The 15,741-nt window shown below is 48.2% G+C and overlaps 1 protein-coding gene across 2 annotated transcripts; it reads left to right on the plus strand.

Moving 5' to 3' along the window:
- Window positions 1–306: 306 nt before the first annotated feature.
- ROGDI (rogdi atypical leucine zipper) lies at window positions 307–13,109 on the plus strand. Of its 2 annotated transcripts, XM_075436299.1 has the most exons (11): window positions 313–386; window positions 2,544–2,615; window positions 3,627–3,709; window positions 5,057–5,111; window positions 5,634–5,714; window positions 8,152–8,247; window positions 9,533–9,631; window positions 10,116–10,229; window positions 10,968–11,017; window positions 11,510–11,636; window positions 12,200–13,109. In XM_075436299.1, the coding sequence occupies exons 1-11, from the start codon at window positions 345–347 to the stop codon at window positions 12,239–12,241; spliced, it is 861 nt and encodes a 286-aa protein (XP_075292414.1). In that variant the 5' UTR covers window positions 313–344; the 3' UTR covers window positions 12,242–13,109. The 2 variants fall into 2 exon arrangements, with proteins under 2 accessions (XP_075292415.1, XP_075292414.1); XM_075436300.1 differs by lacking the exon at window positions 5,057–5,111 and having other exon boundaries at window positions 307–386.
- The last annotated feature ends 2,632 nt before the right edge of the window (window positions 13,110–15,741 follow it).

Consider the following 15,741-nt stretch of genomic DNA (forward strand, 5'->3'; position numbering starts at 1 on the left):
TTCCCACCGTTACCATGCGTGAGGTTTATGCTCAGCGGCCTGCGGTCACCGGCGGCCGGGCAGCAGTGACATAGGCACCGGCGCCGCAGATAGGAGCCAGCGCTGCCAGCCGCGGGGGCAGGCGCTCGGTTCCCCCCTGCTGAGGCCCCGCGGCACCACCCCCGCCCCTGACCCCGCGGCGCTCCCTCTTCCGGCGCTGCCCGCTCCGGCCGCCGCACGCCACGCCCCTCTGGCACCGCCCCTGCCACGCCTCCACGGCCACGATAGGGCGGTGCTGCCCAATCAGACGCCGCTTCGGCCGCGTCGCGGGGCGCTGTGGGCGGGCTGAGGGCGGTGCCGGCGGGATGGCGGCGGTGATGGCGAGCGCGGCGGAGCGGGCCGTGCTGGTGAGTGAGTGGCGCGGGGGGCTCCCCGCTGCCGGCACCTCCGTGGGCCCATTGCGCCCGGCCGGGCCCGGGTGAGGCTGTTCCTTGCGCCGGGGCTGAGGCGCCGTACGAGGGCCGCCTAGTCACCGCTGCGGGGGCCGTGGGGCCGCCGCTCCGGCGGGGCGGTGCCTGGATGCGGGCCGTGGGGCCAGGGCGGGCTTGCGGGCCGGCGCCGGGCCCCGTTGCCGGGCTGCGCTCAGGCCTGCGGACGCCCAGCAGGCGGCGGTCTTCCCCGGAGCCCTCCTCCAGCTGGTTTAACGGCGCCCGCTCTGGGGTCCACCCAGCAGCAGGCAGCTCCTTGCCTTGGGCGTCCCGGGCGGACAGCGCCGGGGCAGTCCTGCTTACGGTAAACCATGAAATGTGTTACGTGACCTTGAGTTTTTCCTGGTCAGCCCGGCACACTGCTTGGTGGAAGACCAGACCTAGCAAAAGGCAGGCAGGCACGGCAAGGCGACCTCGGTGGCTGGTAGAGGTAGGAAGGACAGAGACCCACTGACACTGCAGGCATCTGCAGTCTCACATGCGCTGCAAGGAATGGTGAAAGCTTCTTACCTGGGCAGGAAATTTTAGAGATGCATCCGGGCTAGGTGGAAGGCCGCGTGCGAAAACTAGGTTTTTCTAAAGTTAATGTGGTTTGGAATGATGTGACTAGCCTTCCTCAGAAATACAGATGTGGTGAATGGGCTTGACTTGGTCTGAAATTAACACGGGGCCGGGGAGGAAGATTAGGTGGGATGAAGGACACCAGTGATGGTTTCAAGTAGGAACATCTGCATGGCAACAGTGGGGTGGTGGAGGTGGTGAAGGCGTCTGCTTTCCCTACATGATTTCTGCTCTTCTGGGAACCTGGAGGAGAGTGAGTGTTACAGAGAACAAAAGAGCAAGGAGTCCAGTACGTCACCATGATGCACAGAAACCCAAAACAGGTTTAAATAGTGGAAGTCGGTGGTCCTGCACCCGCACAGGTTTGAAGGATAACAGAATCCTACCTTGTTGTGTGTACCTGCTTTGGGTGAATGTTTTTTGAAATAAAACCATCCTTGTCCTTCTCTTTGCTCAGATAACGCTTGTGTAAGGTGATGATACATCAGCGAGTAGTTATTTTCTGTTTCTCATGGTGAACAGGAACCATCTAGCAGAGAAACCTCAGGCTTAAATTACTTAGTGGACCACACCTTCCCAATTTTTCTGTGGGCAATCTGCTCAATTCTTTCCCTTCTAGTACTTTCTGCGTGGAAAATTTCTCCTCTTTTACAAGGTAGCTACTGTCAATCTCTTCTTTGTCTCTTGCTTGCTTCTGTCCCTACCCCTCTGATGATCTTCTGCGCTGGGTGTCGTGGTTTAGCAGGAATGCTTAGCTGTGGTTTGAGAATTTGCTCTATACGGGCTTTTCTGTAGCAGACAACTGACTGAGGCCTGAGGCGGTGTGTCATAAGATCTCAATTTGCTCAAATGATTAGGAGTACTCAACCTTTCTCTCCCTCCACCAGCTTTTCAGTTTAGCTTGCTTTATTTGTAGGCTGCTGCTACTTGGTAAAATGCCAGTGGCGGGGAGGAGGAGCATTTTAGTTTTTGTCTCAGTTTCTCCCCATCTAAGTGGTAACAAATTTGTCCCCAAGTTGAGTCTGTTTTGCCTGTGAGGGTAATTGATAAGGATTCTCCCTACATCTCCACTCACCAGCTTTTCCTCGTATTTCCTCCCCCTATCCTGCTGAGGAGGGGAAGTGGGAGAGGCTGGGTGGGTGTCTGGCAGCTACCCCAGCTCCTTAAAAAGATGCCGCAGGTTTTGAAGCAGCAGGATCTGCACTTTGCTCTGAAATTCTCATCCCGTGCTGCCTGTTCTTTCCTAATTCTGTGATTATCAGTACAGTGATTTGTCTGAGTGCTGCTTTGTTGAACAAATTCAAAACAAGATTGAGGACAATTCATTTGGCTGGGGTGGAGAAGTGGAGAGTAAGGCCTTTCAACAAATCAGGAAGAAATCTTCTTCTTCTAGTAGCGTGTGATTTAAACAGCATGGACATAGCAGCATACTTAAATAATTTTCATATGTGTCTGAGAGATTTATTTCCATTGTTTGACTTCTGATGATTCCACTGCTATCTTTCCATAACGTAGGAAGAAGAATTTAAATGGCTTTTACAAGAAGAGGTCCATGCAGTTTTGAAACAGCTGCAGGATATTTTGAAGGTAAGGTTAATTTGCTTTGTCTGTTTTTTGTGTTGTGGGTTGGTTTGCTTTCCCATGTGAGTAATCGTGGTAGATTTCCCTGGAGGAAAAATTTATTTGTAGAGTTTGCACAGAAAGGTCCATCACATATGTCCAGTGCTGTCCCAAGTATTTGCTTGCCCTCTGGTCTTGAGGACTTGCAATAAAGCTGGCTTTTCCTAGGTTACTGTGTTCTTGACCTTCTTTCCTGAGGGAGAGGTGCTTTGAAAAGGCCCATGGAGGCAGCCAGACCTGTCTGCCAGGCATTTGCCCAAGATGTGAATATTTTCTGGAGCAGAGAATATGGATCTGCCTGTAACTCTGTCATGTGATGGTGGAAACAGGCATGATAGCCTTTAGCTGACAAGCTACTACTTGTGCAGTAATTAGCAGTGTGCACTCTCCTTATTCAAAGCCATCCTTCCCTCAACACAGACACTTCTCTGGTGGTACCTGCCCCTTTCAGAGGTGTGAAGTGTTCAGCTGAACCAGGCCTGCGGCACCTTTCCCCAGCCTGAGTGTGGGCTGCCGGGTTCAGCTCTTTCCAGGCAGGTGAACTGGCCGAAGGGTATTGTGTGCATCAGAGTGCACCGCTCTCCTGTTAGGTTGGTTTAAACAGGCCCAGCCCCTTAATGCTCTGAGGTTTTGGTGGAGGTTAGTGGGTGGTGCAAGAGAAGGGCCAAAAACGTGGAGGTGGGGGGCAGGTGCCAGAGGAGGTGGGAGTGCGGGAGCGCTGACCCAGGATGTGACTCAGTAGCAGGTGACAATAACCTGCAGTGTCTGTACATACAGTATCTGTTTTGAAGAATTTGTTATAGTTGTAAGCACAAAGTGGGATTAAAGGACAGTCACCAGCCAGTATCACCAGTCTGGAGCTACCAGTGACCACTCAGTGTTCGACCTCTTGCCAGCATTTGCATTTCTGCTCTTGCCTTGTCTTTGTTCCTGGGCTGGGTGGTTGCGCCAGCACTCACGATGTCCTCTCTTGGGCAGGAGGCCTCTCACCGGTTCGCCCTGCCTGCCGGTGGGTCTGGGGCAGCTGTCAAGCAGGAGAGCTTTGTGCTGAGCACGTTGGGGTGAGTGGCCGTGGCGGTGGGTGGGCTGCGGGGGGGGCTCCCCTCTGCAGCGAAGGGCGCTGCTCCCCGAGCCCCTGCGGCAAAGGCCCCTGCAGCACCCCCGGGCAACGGGGCCGTCTTTAGTCTGAGGTTTCGCCTCAACAAAAGCAAAGGAACAAACTCTCTTGACAGGTTAATGTAACAGTCTGTAGCCGTGTTCCAGGGGCTGCCTTAGCCGGACTTGTGCCATTTCCTACTGACACCTGTAATATAGTCCTTTATTCCCGACCACACGCTGGTGTGTTGCATTTGTGTGCTGCTCTCGGCAGTTTTGCAAAGGGCAAATTTCTGATTCTGGGCACAGGGAACTGCAGTTACAAGACCTGAATTCTGCTCTTGGCTCAATTTCTGACTCTGACCATGGACAAATCTTAACCTTTGTCCTAATCTCTCTGAAACACCAATAATAAATCTACTTGTTACAGAGCAAACTGAGACTTGTGCAGAAGGTGCTACAGAAGTGCAGTTCTGAAATAGCTGTCCATTTTTTGATCTTTATTATAGGCCTTGATCTTGAATAGTTACACTTTAGCAGAGGTCGCAAACTGGTTGCGAAGGACCTTAGACCTTAGAAACAGTGTGGTGAGCATTTTAGAGAGTGGTGCAGTGATTCTGTATTGGGTTTGAAGTTGCATTCTTCAGGTCTTAAAGTATTAAAGATGATTCCAGTTTTCATTCATTGTTATTGCAAGGTGGATCTTAAAAAATGTTGATCTACAGAGTCTCTCTCTAGTTCATAAAAATGTCAGGTATGGCTAAACTGAGTTCTTGAAGGCCCAGGTTCTTCAGTCTTCCTCCACTGTTCACTGTAGATGTGAGCCATCTTGCAGGACCTTTTAAAGGATTTGGGGTGTGTTTTTGTTTGGTTTTTTACTTTTTTTTTTTTCTTCTTGGGGGGGCAGGGTGGGGTTTGTACTTTTCAACTCCCATTTGATTGAGGTAGCACTCCAATGTCAGTAATTCATCTAATACCTTGTGTTTGTGCCTGCTATAGCTGTTTGTATCAGCAGCCAAACTGTTGATAGGTAATACATGAACTAAACATGGGAGCAGAAATTAGTGTAATGTTTTAGGCAGGGCCGTGAGGGTGAGGTGGCTCATAAAGAACATGACAGCAGCTGGCCACAGGCTGAGAGCTGGGGACTTGAAAGTGTGCATGGAGTTCATCTGCACCCCCAGCTGACCCCTGGAAGGAGGGGAGCTTGGCTAGCTGCATGGGACAGGGCAGGTGGTGTCGGGTGGGCAGTTTCCATGGGTGTATCTTGTCTCCTGTGACTTGTATTGCCCAGATCCTTCTTCCCATTCCAGCACAGACCAGGTGAAAGGTGTGTTGACGCTGCAGGGAGATGCCCTGTGTCAAGCTGTGAGTACTTGCTGTGCTTCTTGGTTTGTACTACCATCAAGGGGTGTGAGTCATCCTTATTACAATTTGATGACCTCAAGGGAGCGGTCATCCTTATTATGATTAACTAGGGATCAATAAGTATTCCTTGTCAATCTTCCCTAATAGGCCTTAAAACCTTAATGTTTCACCAACTGTTGAATTATGTCAAGATCCATCATCTAACACCCCCACCACATGCTCTGTGGTGAGTGGTGGAGTCAGCTTTCGTGGGGATTCCTTGCCTTTACTGCCTGTGTTGTGTAATATCAAATTTCCTTGGGGGCCTTCTGAGATGAGGTCGTATGTCCTGCCTGGATCTTGATTAACTAAATGCCTTTCACCTTATCCTTTGTGTTAACATATAGGAGGACTGAAGGTCTGGCTGTGCCAGGACTGCTGAAAGCAGCTTGCCAAGATGAGCTGGGAGACGGAATGGAGTGGGACTGGCATGTTCTGCATATAGGGATTGCTTGCTCTCATGTGTTTGTTTCTTTCTTCAAGGACGTTAATCTGAAAATGCCCAGAAATAATCAGCTGCTGCACTTTGCATTTCGGGAAGACAAGCAGTGGAAATTGCAGCAGGTACTGTTGACTTTCGATGTCTACCCCTCTGTGGCATCTGCGCCCTCCAAGCGGTAGCTGTAGCCCCTCGCTTTCCAAGAGAGAAGGTTATGTCTATCCCATGTTAGCTCCGGTAGTAAAAGCTAAGTGAGGAAACAGATTCAATTGAATTCAGTTACGGTGCTAAGAGAGAGGTGGGTTCTGCTTGTTCTTGAAATACCAGCAAGCTGAATGCTGTCTGCATAGCAGTCATAGTCCTGTAAAAGGAGTGTCTAGAGTACCTGTGCAGTACTGGCCTTGTGTCTGCTTGTAAAACCCAGGCTAGCAGGGCAAAGAGCAACTTCAGAGCCTTTGGGTAGCTTGCTCTCGTTCTCTTATGGAAGCATTTCTTTACCCTGAGCACAAATCTCACTGCATTGTGCTCTTGTAGCATAGCTGAGTTCCCTCGGTTAAGGAGTTAAAAGGATGTGGCTATGCAGAACATTGAATCTCCTTCCCAGCATTTTGCTGGGAGATACCTGATTTCAGGACCTGACGTAGCGCCTGATCTTGAAGACTTAATTTCCCACAGTTACTTTGTCATAGCCGAGTAGGTTGGAGAAAGACGCATTCCATGTGCTTCACTAAGCCATGGCTCAGATTCTTCTAAATGATCAGTGCATTTCGTCTTGGGTGCAGTTTCCAATGGCTGCTTTGGCAGCGGAGTGAGAGGTCTACCTGGTAACTTTGCAGAAATCTAGAAAATTGTGTACTTGAGGGGTTAATGCCAAACTTGACTGAGTTTGTTTACATCTCGCAACAAGGCGAGGAAGTTTTTTGTGATAACACTCAGCAGTGCATCGTATTTGTGGGTGTTTCGTGCTGCTGCCTGGTTGATAGGCTTCTACTAGCTTTTATGGAAAACACCTTCTTTTATGTACTTGGAAGAGTTTTGTGTTCTTATGTTGTTCAGATGTGGAATGTGAGTGCCTGAAGGACTCTGTGCAGAAGCATTTACAGTGATTATGTGGAGATCTTTGTCCTGTCTGAATTAAAAATGAGCATCTGGAAGTATTGTGACTTTCTTCCCTTTGGGAGTGGTTCCATTGTTGTTTTTCTGTGCAAAGTAAAGGCATTGGTAAGAAATTGTAGTATAGGCACGTTTTTGAGGAACACAACTGCAGGCACACAAGTTTTGAGGAACTTGATTAGAAAACATAACAAAATCAGGGGGGAATGGGAATGAAGCAAGTCCTTATAATAGCAGGATTGGCATTGCTGGGTTGGGTAACACTTCCAGGAACCAGCTAGCTTGCTCAAAATCATCTGTGAGATGTAATAGCTGGAGGTGGTGATGTCTGGAGATGCCATAGCCCAAGTACCTGCAGAGTTTCTCTGCAGTCTGACAGTGGACTTAATCATTTTATCTCTCTCTTCTCTCTGTAGCCTCCAGTGCCTCGTGCTTTCTAATAACAGGGCTATTCTGTGATCCCTGAGCTCCGGGTGAGAAGGAACCAATGCCCATGTCTATGCTAGGGAGACCTCTGTGAGGCGGAACTGGGATCTGGGTTGCTGGGGAGCAGTGTAGATGTATCAAACTACAAATATCCCAAGCTGTGTTATCCCTCTCCCAGCAGCCACCTCTCATACAGGCTTCCCTGCTTACCTTTTCCATTTGTTGCACCCTCTGATTTACTCCTTTGCATTCTTTCCGATTTTCCTGCTGCTGCCTGGAGCTGAACACAAGTCACTTTCTCCCAGGGTCGTTTTCTTCTTCCTCTGGTTTGTCCTTGCTCACATGAAATCATTGGGATACACCTATCAATCTTGCTTTGATAATTGTCTCCTGGCTGCAAGCAGTCTTGCTTAAGAAGCACTCAAGCTAGCTGTCCCCTGCGTCTGGTCAAGTTCCACGCAGGCAGCATGATGGCAACTTCTTGATGCTGGAGATAACTCTCAACCCCAACAATTACAGTTTAGAAGGACTCTGGAATACTGCCAGAGATGCTGTATTAGAAATCAATGTTTGCTGCTCACTGCTGCTACTGGTGTAATTTACGTCGTTGGTTTTAGCTCAAACAGTTGCTAAGGAAGAAATTACTCGTGTTGCTAGATCTGACTGCCATATACAATCAACAGTGAGAGTTCCTACCTGAACAGTCGTGACCAGAGCCCTCCCAGGATGAGAGTGCCTGATGTCACTGTTCCTTCATGGCAGCAGCAATATTTTTATTGACAGTCCAGGTCGTAACTGTCAGACTGTTTCGCATCTCCAGTCCTTGAGTGAAGAACCCGATAACGCATCTGGGCAGCAGCAGTAGATTTGTGGTAGTGTGTCTGGTAGTCAGAGAAAAATAGCCTTAACAATTGTGAAGTCACCATTTTCTTAGGGCCAACAAGATAATCAGGGAAACCCCTACTTCCCAGTGTGTTTTATGGAGATTGTTTCTTTAATTTGGCTGCCTTTGTACCTTTGCAGATCCAGGATGCTAGAAACCATGTTAACCAAGCCATTTACCTGCTTATGAACAGAGATGTAAACTACCAGTTCAAAACAGGCTCAGAGGTTCTCAAGGTGAGGAGAAAGCCCTCTCTGCTTGGGTAGGAACATGCATTTTTCTTCTCTCCATTTGTTGTTTTAAACACAGTTAATGCACATTACTGTCTTGAGTTTCATAGTGGAAATGAATTCTCCAGTTGTACTCGTTTGTACCTGCGTCAAGGAGTATCCACGTGACCTCATATTTGGTATCGATCTACACCAGTTTAGCAACAACAACAACAGGGTCGTACATCATGGTGAATGGTAATCTGAGCAGTCCGTGCACTGTTGCACAGCAATGACATTCTGGGAGCATCTTCCTTGATCTTTTTTGGATGATGTATTTACACAGCTCATACTCTTCCCTTTCAGTCAGAAATGAGGCAGTCATCAGCAAGCAAAAGATTACAGTTAGTACTCGTGATTTACTGATGCTTTGAAAGTGACTTCTCACTTGCTAGTAGTAGTTGATGCGGTCTGATACAGACCAGCTGCTGTGTGGCAATAAAGCCCAGGCTTCTGCTTGGAAATGCGCTCTGAAGCTACCACGGTTTCAACGTACTCACTAGAATCCGTCACAATATCACACATGAGAAAGCTAAACCTTTTTAGTCTCCACATGGGCAAGGGCTGCTAATAGAAAGAAGCTAGGTAAAAAAATATTTCCTTTGGACTTTTGGGTGGAAGTAGGGAGGAGATATAATATTTGTATTTATAATATAAAATGCCTTCATCTTAGCAGCCATGAGCTCTCTAACAGACATATCTTGCTTCCCACTTTTTTTCTGGAAAAGGAAGTCTGCCTGGATAGAGCCTTTGAACTGTGGTTTCTGGCAGGACTGGACTCACAATGAACTCGTTCTTGTCTCTAGTGCCCTAGCTCATAGATGGTTATGAATAGGGTGGGGGCATTCTGCCGTAGTTGTACCTATGGTGTGGGAATGGGGAGAACTAGAACACAGCTTGTTCTATCTTAATGCTTGCTCTTCAGAAGAGCTGATGATGAGTTTGTCAATGCTTCTGTGGCATCAGTAATTGATATCATGTTCTCTTCTTATTCTTCTAATGAATAGCTGTTCACTCTTCAGTCTGTGGCATTAAACACTCCTGGCCTGCCTGACAGTGTCTGTGACAGTGGTAACAGTTAAACTGCATTTATGTGGGAGCCACCCCTTCCCAATGAATCCCTGAATTCCTGGAAGGACAAGGGTGGTGGTTGTGGTTTTAACACTTGCAAAAAGCTGTAGGATCCTGCAGCATGCTATCCAGAGCTGTCCAGAGACTGCCACTCAGCAGCGTACTGTATGTTATCTTGTAGCTTATGGATGCTGTGATGTTACAGCTCTCAAGAGCCCGAAATCGGCTTACCACTCCAGCCACTCTGACTCTACCAGAGATTGCCTCCAGTGGTCTCACAGTAAGTATGTAGTGGTCTAGACCTCCATACAGTCTGCATGCAGCAGTTAGGATATTGTGCTGTGTCCTGGTGGAAGTGGATTTCTGAAATGTCTCCTGAGACAGAAAGAGAGAGCTGGAGGAGGTGCAAACCCTGAGCATTTTTGGCTGCTCTGTATATTGCTATGGGAAAGCAGATGACCTGGGCATGACGACTCTGGTTCTCAGAGAGTAAGTTCTGTTCTCTGCCCAGGAAGCTTGTCGAGGAATGGTTTGCCCTTGTGGACACTGCTCCACCCTCTTTTGTCACCATCATGCACACACCATTTGATCAAGTGCAGCAAGAGGAACAACCATTGCCTGCAAGCTGCTCAGTCTTTGTTTCTTTCCTAATGGCTCTCTCACTATGGGGTAACTGTAGTATGGCTTAGAAAAAGGTAGTGATTTCCCAGCAGTAGAAATAATGATCCTTTCACTGACAAAGACACTACTTATTTTCTCACCAGAAAATGTTCACCCCTGCTCTACCTCCAGACGTCCTTGTGAATTTCTATATTAACCTGAATAAGCTGTGCCTGACTGTCTACCAACTCCATGTGTTGCAGCCCAGCACAACAAAGGTGATGCCTGCTATCTCCTGAGCCTTGTTTGTCTACGTATCCCTACATCCCACTGTGAGGGGGTGATCGCGCTGCTGCAGGGTGCCATGTTACATGCATAAGATAACACGGAAATGACTGTAACTGGTGTTAAGTGTCTGTGTTTAGATCTGCTGCAGACAGAACACTGGCTCTCAGTCTAGTTTGGGGTGTGACCACTTAGAAGAAAACGTGAGTGCTCTGGAGAAAGCCAGTAACTATTTTTTTGCCAAGTAATGCGTTACAATATAGTTTGATTTTGTATAATTTTGGGAGGGCATAATTATATTAACCCAGTTTACGTTGAACTAGCATCTTGGGGTTTCTGAATTGAGTTTTGATGGATACTTTTCTGCTCCACCTGTTGCATGTGGGTCAGCTTGATGTAAAAACAGAATTAAACTCTTAAGCTGTATGAAATTCAGTATGCATGTTTTTCCTAAAACCTATCTATCTCTTTTTTTTCTGGATCTTCTCGTGTTATTTTTGTGGTGCTAAAATTTGGTGCTAAGTTGGACCCAGCCACTGCGTAGAACTTTTTTCCTGAAGGAGCAGGAAGGGATCAAATGACATGGATTCCGTATGAATGGAGTAATCAGGCAGATGCAGTATAGGCATTTCTTGATGCCAGGCTACTGAAAGTACAAACCTTAACCGTCCTCCTTCTAAGTACTTTGTTTACTGTGTCAAAATCCTAATGACCTTTTGCTTCTACTCTAGAACTTTAAGCCTTCTGGAGGGTCCATTTTACACAACCCTGGAGCCATGTTGTAAGTAGTCTGCTGAGAATGAGATCCAAATGGCTGTAGCAGTTTTGATTGTAGCATCTGTTAAGTGGAAAAGCTGGACTGAGTCACTTGCTGTGGCTGTGCCTGCGACTGCACAGGTGCCCATAGTAGTGTTTCTTTAGTGGCTCGGTCATGAAGGCCCAAAGATATGACTTTTCAGGATACAGCCCACCCACACAGTGCCTTGAGTTTGTCTAGAGATGAAAATTGTCAACCAAAATGAACACTGGGTTATTGGCATTGCCACCTGCATTTCCTGCCTTTGTGCCTTTCTGATAAAGTTTCTACCTTAACTTAAGCTTAACTCTAAATCTGGTGAGAGGTAGACTGAAAGTTTGCATTCTGTAACTATGTCAGGTGCTGTTTTAAATGTAGAAGAAATCATAATGATCTCTTGTAAGAATGGAGGACAGTTGAATTTTGTGTTCTGTGCTGTTGTGGGTGAAGCTGTGCTCTTTTTCCCCTCTCCTCCAGTGAGTTTGGCAGCCAGCGGTATGAAGTCAGCCATGTCCATAGAGTGGAATGTGTTGTGCCATGGTTGAATGATGCCCTTGTCTTCTTCACAGTTTCACTGCAGCTTTGCCAGCAACTGAAGGACAAGGTAATGGCCTTAGAGAAGGGGCTTTGTTTTTAACTCTGGATTTTGAGAGGACCTCAGATCTCCTAAAAATCTGATGTGATGTTATTCTGTTCAACTTGCATATAAACTGAAAAGAAGCAATGAGTCACTGTTCTGGAGCCAGGGAGCTGGCTGGCATTGCCTAGCAGCCAGCCATCTGGGATAAGTGTAGTAGTGTGGCAGATGTGTTTGCTGAACCAGTGACTAGGTGGAGAGGAGCAGGTAGACACTTTTGCGTTCTCAGTCATGAACTGGATGTGAGAAAATGCCAGGATGCTGGAGAGGAGTCATGGAGACCTCAGCAACCTGGATTCCAGTAGACCAATGTTCAGTTCCAGTTCTGCAGCTGATCTGGCTGCCACCTTGAGCAAGTAACTTTGTGCTCCCAGCCTCGTCAGTGACCATAGCAGCAAATCTGCCGTTCTGCAGTGCAGTGCTGGAGTGTGTAATGCTGTGAAGCTCAATCTTCACGTATACATTGTATGCTCTTTCTTCTATGGCCCAAGCGATATAGGAACTTACCTGCTTTTCTTCTTGCTTTCCAGATCTCTGTTTTCTCCAGTTACTGGAACTACAGGCCATATTAATTCTCTGTGGAGTGTCCAAGCCCTTGCAGCACTTCCAGTGTCTCCCTGTTTGTTTTCAACATGCTGGCTGAGTCCAGGCCAGCCTGAGGAGTGCTGGGGTTCACTACCACGTGGGCCTCTGTAGGGTAGGGTCAGTGTATCCAGAGACACAACTTCAGTAACCTTGTCTGGGACTGCTGCATAAGCAGGGCACCAAGCAATGCTGTGTGGTTGGCAAGAGCTTCCACATGTCTTTGTTCTCATGTGCATTGTGTGGCTTAGACTTTCCAAGCCTCTGATGAATTACACTAGTCGATTACAAGGGGTGGGGAGCTGTGGACCACTCTCTCTGTCTGTATTTGCACACAGTGCTGTCACTAACTGCTGGGCTGTGAGCTGGCTGGGAAGGGATGAGGACAGACTAACACACCAGAAAAAGTGTAGGGCGTGTTGCTCCATGTAGTGAAATATGTTGTTGTGATCTGGTCCAGCTGTGGTTGTGACTAGCCCTGAGCTTCTCCCTCTCCTATCTGTTCTGTCCATGCTCATGTTATTGATTCCCCTTTGGGGATATTAGTACTTGCTGCTGTTTGAACTCTTTTTTTTTTCTTCCTCCCCCTGGCATTGATGTGATAATGTTTTTTTTTTTTTCCTAAGCCCTAGTTGGGTCAGGTTTTTTTTTTCCAGGTTTAGTATCTTGTTTTCACTGCCAGCCTTTGGAGTTGCCTCGGTACCTTGAACACAACTGTGCAGTCTCACATCCTGTCATTAAACCCAAAGTGAGTACCACTTTGTTACTATGATTTGCTGCCTACCTATGGATGCAACAGTGTGTAACTCATCCCTCTAACCATTGATAATTGTGAAATAAAGATCCTCAGGCCTGCCATGCTGCTGTGGGCTGTCACTGCTGAGAATGAAAGAGTATCAAAGATTATGTGCTCTCTTACAAGTGAGTGACTGTTCTGTTATGCCTGCTGGACTACTGTTTGCCTTATGGGGAGGACAGTAGTGGTCTCTGAGGGCAGAGCTGGGCAGCTCTTCGAAGGCTGCACCTGGTTTGTGTAGCCTCAGCCTAGTGCTGTCTGATACACAAGTACTACCTGAAGTACTTCTCCAAACTTCCCTTGACGGTCACGTTTGAAAGAGCCTGTAGGTACTGAGAGTGGGTTGGGTTGGCTCATGGAGCTGGCTGTCAAGTGATGAGGAAGCATCACTTCTTCACTACTGACCTGTCAGCCTCCCTTCTGTGCCTGGGAAGATCATGAAACAGATCCTCCTAGAAGCTATGCTAAGGCACATGAAGGACAGGGAGGTGATTCAAGACAGCCAGCATGGCTTCACCAAGGGCAAGTCCTGCCTGACCAACTTAGTGGCCTTCTATGATGGAGTGACTGCACCAGTGGACAAGGGAAGAGCTACAGATGTTGTCCATCTGGACTTCTGTAAGGCCTTTGACACAATCCCCCACAACATCCTTCTCTCTAAATTGGAGAGGTACGGATTTGATGGGTGGACTTGTTTGGTGGATGAGGAATTGGTTGGATGGTCACATCCAGAAGGTAATGGTCAATGGCTCGATGTTCAGATGGAGATCAGTGATGAGTGGTGTCCCTCAGGGGTCCATACTGGGACCAGTACTGCTTAATATCTTCACTAATGACCTAGACAGTGGGATCGAGTGCATGCTCAGCAAGTTTGCAGATGACACCAAGCTGAGTGGTGCAGTTGACACACCAGAAGAACAGGATGCCATCTAGAGGGACCTGGACAAACTCGAGAAGTGGGCCCATGTGAACCTCATGAGGTTCAACAAGGCCAAGTGCAGGGTCCTGCAGCTGGGTGGGGGCAACCCCCAGTACCAATACAGGCTGGGGGATGAAGGGATGGAGAGCAGTCTTGCCAAGAAGAGCTTGGGGGTGCTGAGGGTTGAAAAGCTGGATGTGACCCAGCAATGTGCACTCGCGGCCCAGAAGGCAAACCGTGCCCTGGGCTGCATCCCCAGCAGCGTGGGCAGCAGGGTGAGGGAGGTAACTGCCCCTCTGCTCCGCTCCGATGAGACCCCACCAGGAGTCCTGCGTCCAGCTCTGGAGCCCCCAGCACAGGACAGACCTGGAGCTGTTGGGAATGGGGCCAGAGGAGGCCACAAAAATGGTCAGAGGATAGGAACCCTTCTGTGAGGAAAGGCTGAGAGAGTTGGGGCTGTTCAGCCTGGAGAAGAGAAGGCTCTGAGGAGACCTTACTGTGGCCTTTCAGTACTTAAAGGGGACTTATAAGAAAGCTGGGTGCAGACTTTTCAGCAGGGCCTGTTGTGATACGACAAGGATTAATGCTTTTAAACTAAAAGAGGGGAGATTTAGACAAGGTATAAGGAAGAAATTCTTTACAGTGCAGGTGGTGAAACACTGGAACAGGTTGCCCAGAGAGGTGGTAGATGCCCCATCCCTGGAAACATTCAAGGTCAGGTTGGACGGGGCTCTGAGCAACCTGATCTAGTGGTAGATGTCCCTATTCATTGCAGGGGGGTTGGACTAGATTACCTTTAAAGGTCCCTTCCGACCCAAACTCTTCTGTGGTTCTGTGATCACCCTTCTGCTTGGCTCTAACTAGCCATGTCCAGCTTGTGTTTCTGGTGGCTTTCCTCACTGGAGTATCTTACCCAGGAGTCCACATGTGTGCTGAGGTGAAAACTGCAGGCTCACCGATATCCCTACAAAACCAGGGCCATTGGAGCCTATCCTGACAGCTTGGTTGGGAAGCACCAGAATCCTGGTGTTTTCCAAGTGCTCTCAAGAGCACTCTGCTCAAAAATGAAGAGATCACAGAATGGTTGAGGTTGGAAGGGGACCTCTGGGGCCTATCTGGTCTAATTTCCCTGCTCAGGCCGGGCCACCAAAAGCCAGTCTTCCAGGACCGTGTCCAGACGGCTTTTGAATAGCTTCAAGGATGGAGACTAGAGATAGGTTATGTTGCCTTGATTTTTTTTTTTTTTTTTTTTTTTCCCCCCTCACGTAGACCTCTGCTCTGGGCACATGTGGCCTGCCTTGTCTGCAACTTCACTTTCTGTCCCTTTGTGAGATCCCTGGGATCCTGAGTACCAGCCTTGTTTCTGCTGCAGCCTCCTTCTCTGAGGACTTGACACTTGGTGCTGTGCTTGGTCTAATGCATGCTAGTACTGCAGGTTGTAGGCAGGAACAGAGCCTACAAATGAGCATCAGGCTGTGACTGATGAGTGTGTTTGTTAGTAAGTAATGAATGGTCAAAGGTAGAGAGGCCTGGATGGGCTGATGCCATAGCAGACTCATTACTGATTCCAGTCAATTAGTCCTATGACTAGCTCCGGTCATGACCCTGGCTATGCATTTACCAACCCTTGCTCTGTTCCAGACTGTTCTCTGCTTAGAAAGTGATTGTGCACGTGTGGAACGGCTCACCATTAACAGTTTCTCAGATGAGAGTATTTTTATAGTTAATAACCTCTCGGGAGCGGACTGTGCTCTTTAACTCTCTCTCTGTGTGGA

The sequence above is a fragment of the Opisthocomus hoazin genome, chromosome 15 (assembly GCF_030867145.1).
Source record: "Opisthocomus hoazin isolate bOpiHoa1 chromosome 15, bOpiHoa1.hap1, whole genome shotgun sequence".
In the NCBI taxonomy this organism is placed as follows: domain Eukaryota; kingdom Metazoa; phylum Chordata; class Aves; order Opisthocomiformes; family Opisthocomidae; genus Opisthocomus; species Opisthocomus hoazin.

Excerpts from the sequence above, each read along its gene's own strand:
- ROGDI (XM_075436299.1), top strand. The coding sequence starts at position 345 with ATGGCGGCGGTGATGGCGAGCGCGGCGGAGCGGGCCGTGCTG. Across the intron at positions 387-2,543 it reads CGGCGGAGCGGGCCGTGCTG|GAAGAAGAATTTAAATGGCT; the intron begins GTGAGTGAGTGG and ends TCCATAACGTAG. Across the intron at positions 9,632-10,115 it reads TTGCCTCCAGTGGTCTCACA|AAAATGTTCACCCCTGCTCT; the intron begins GTAAGTATGTAG and ends TTTTCTCACCAG.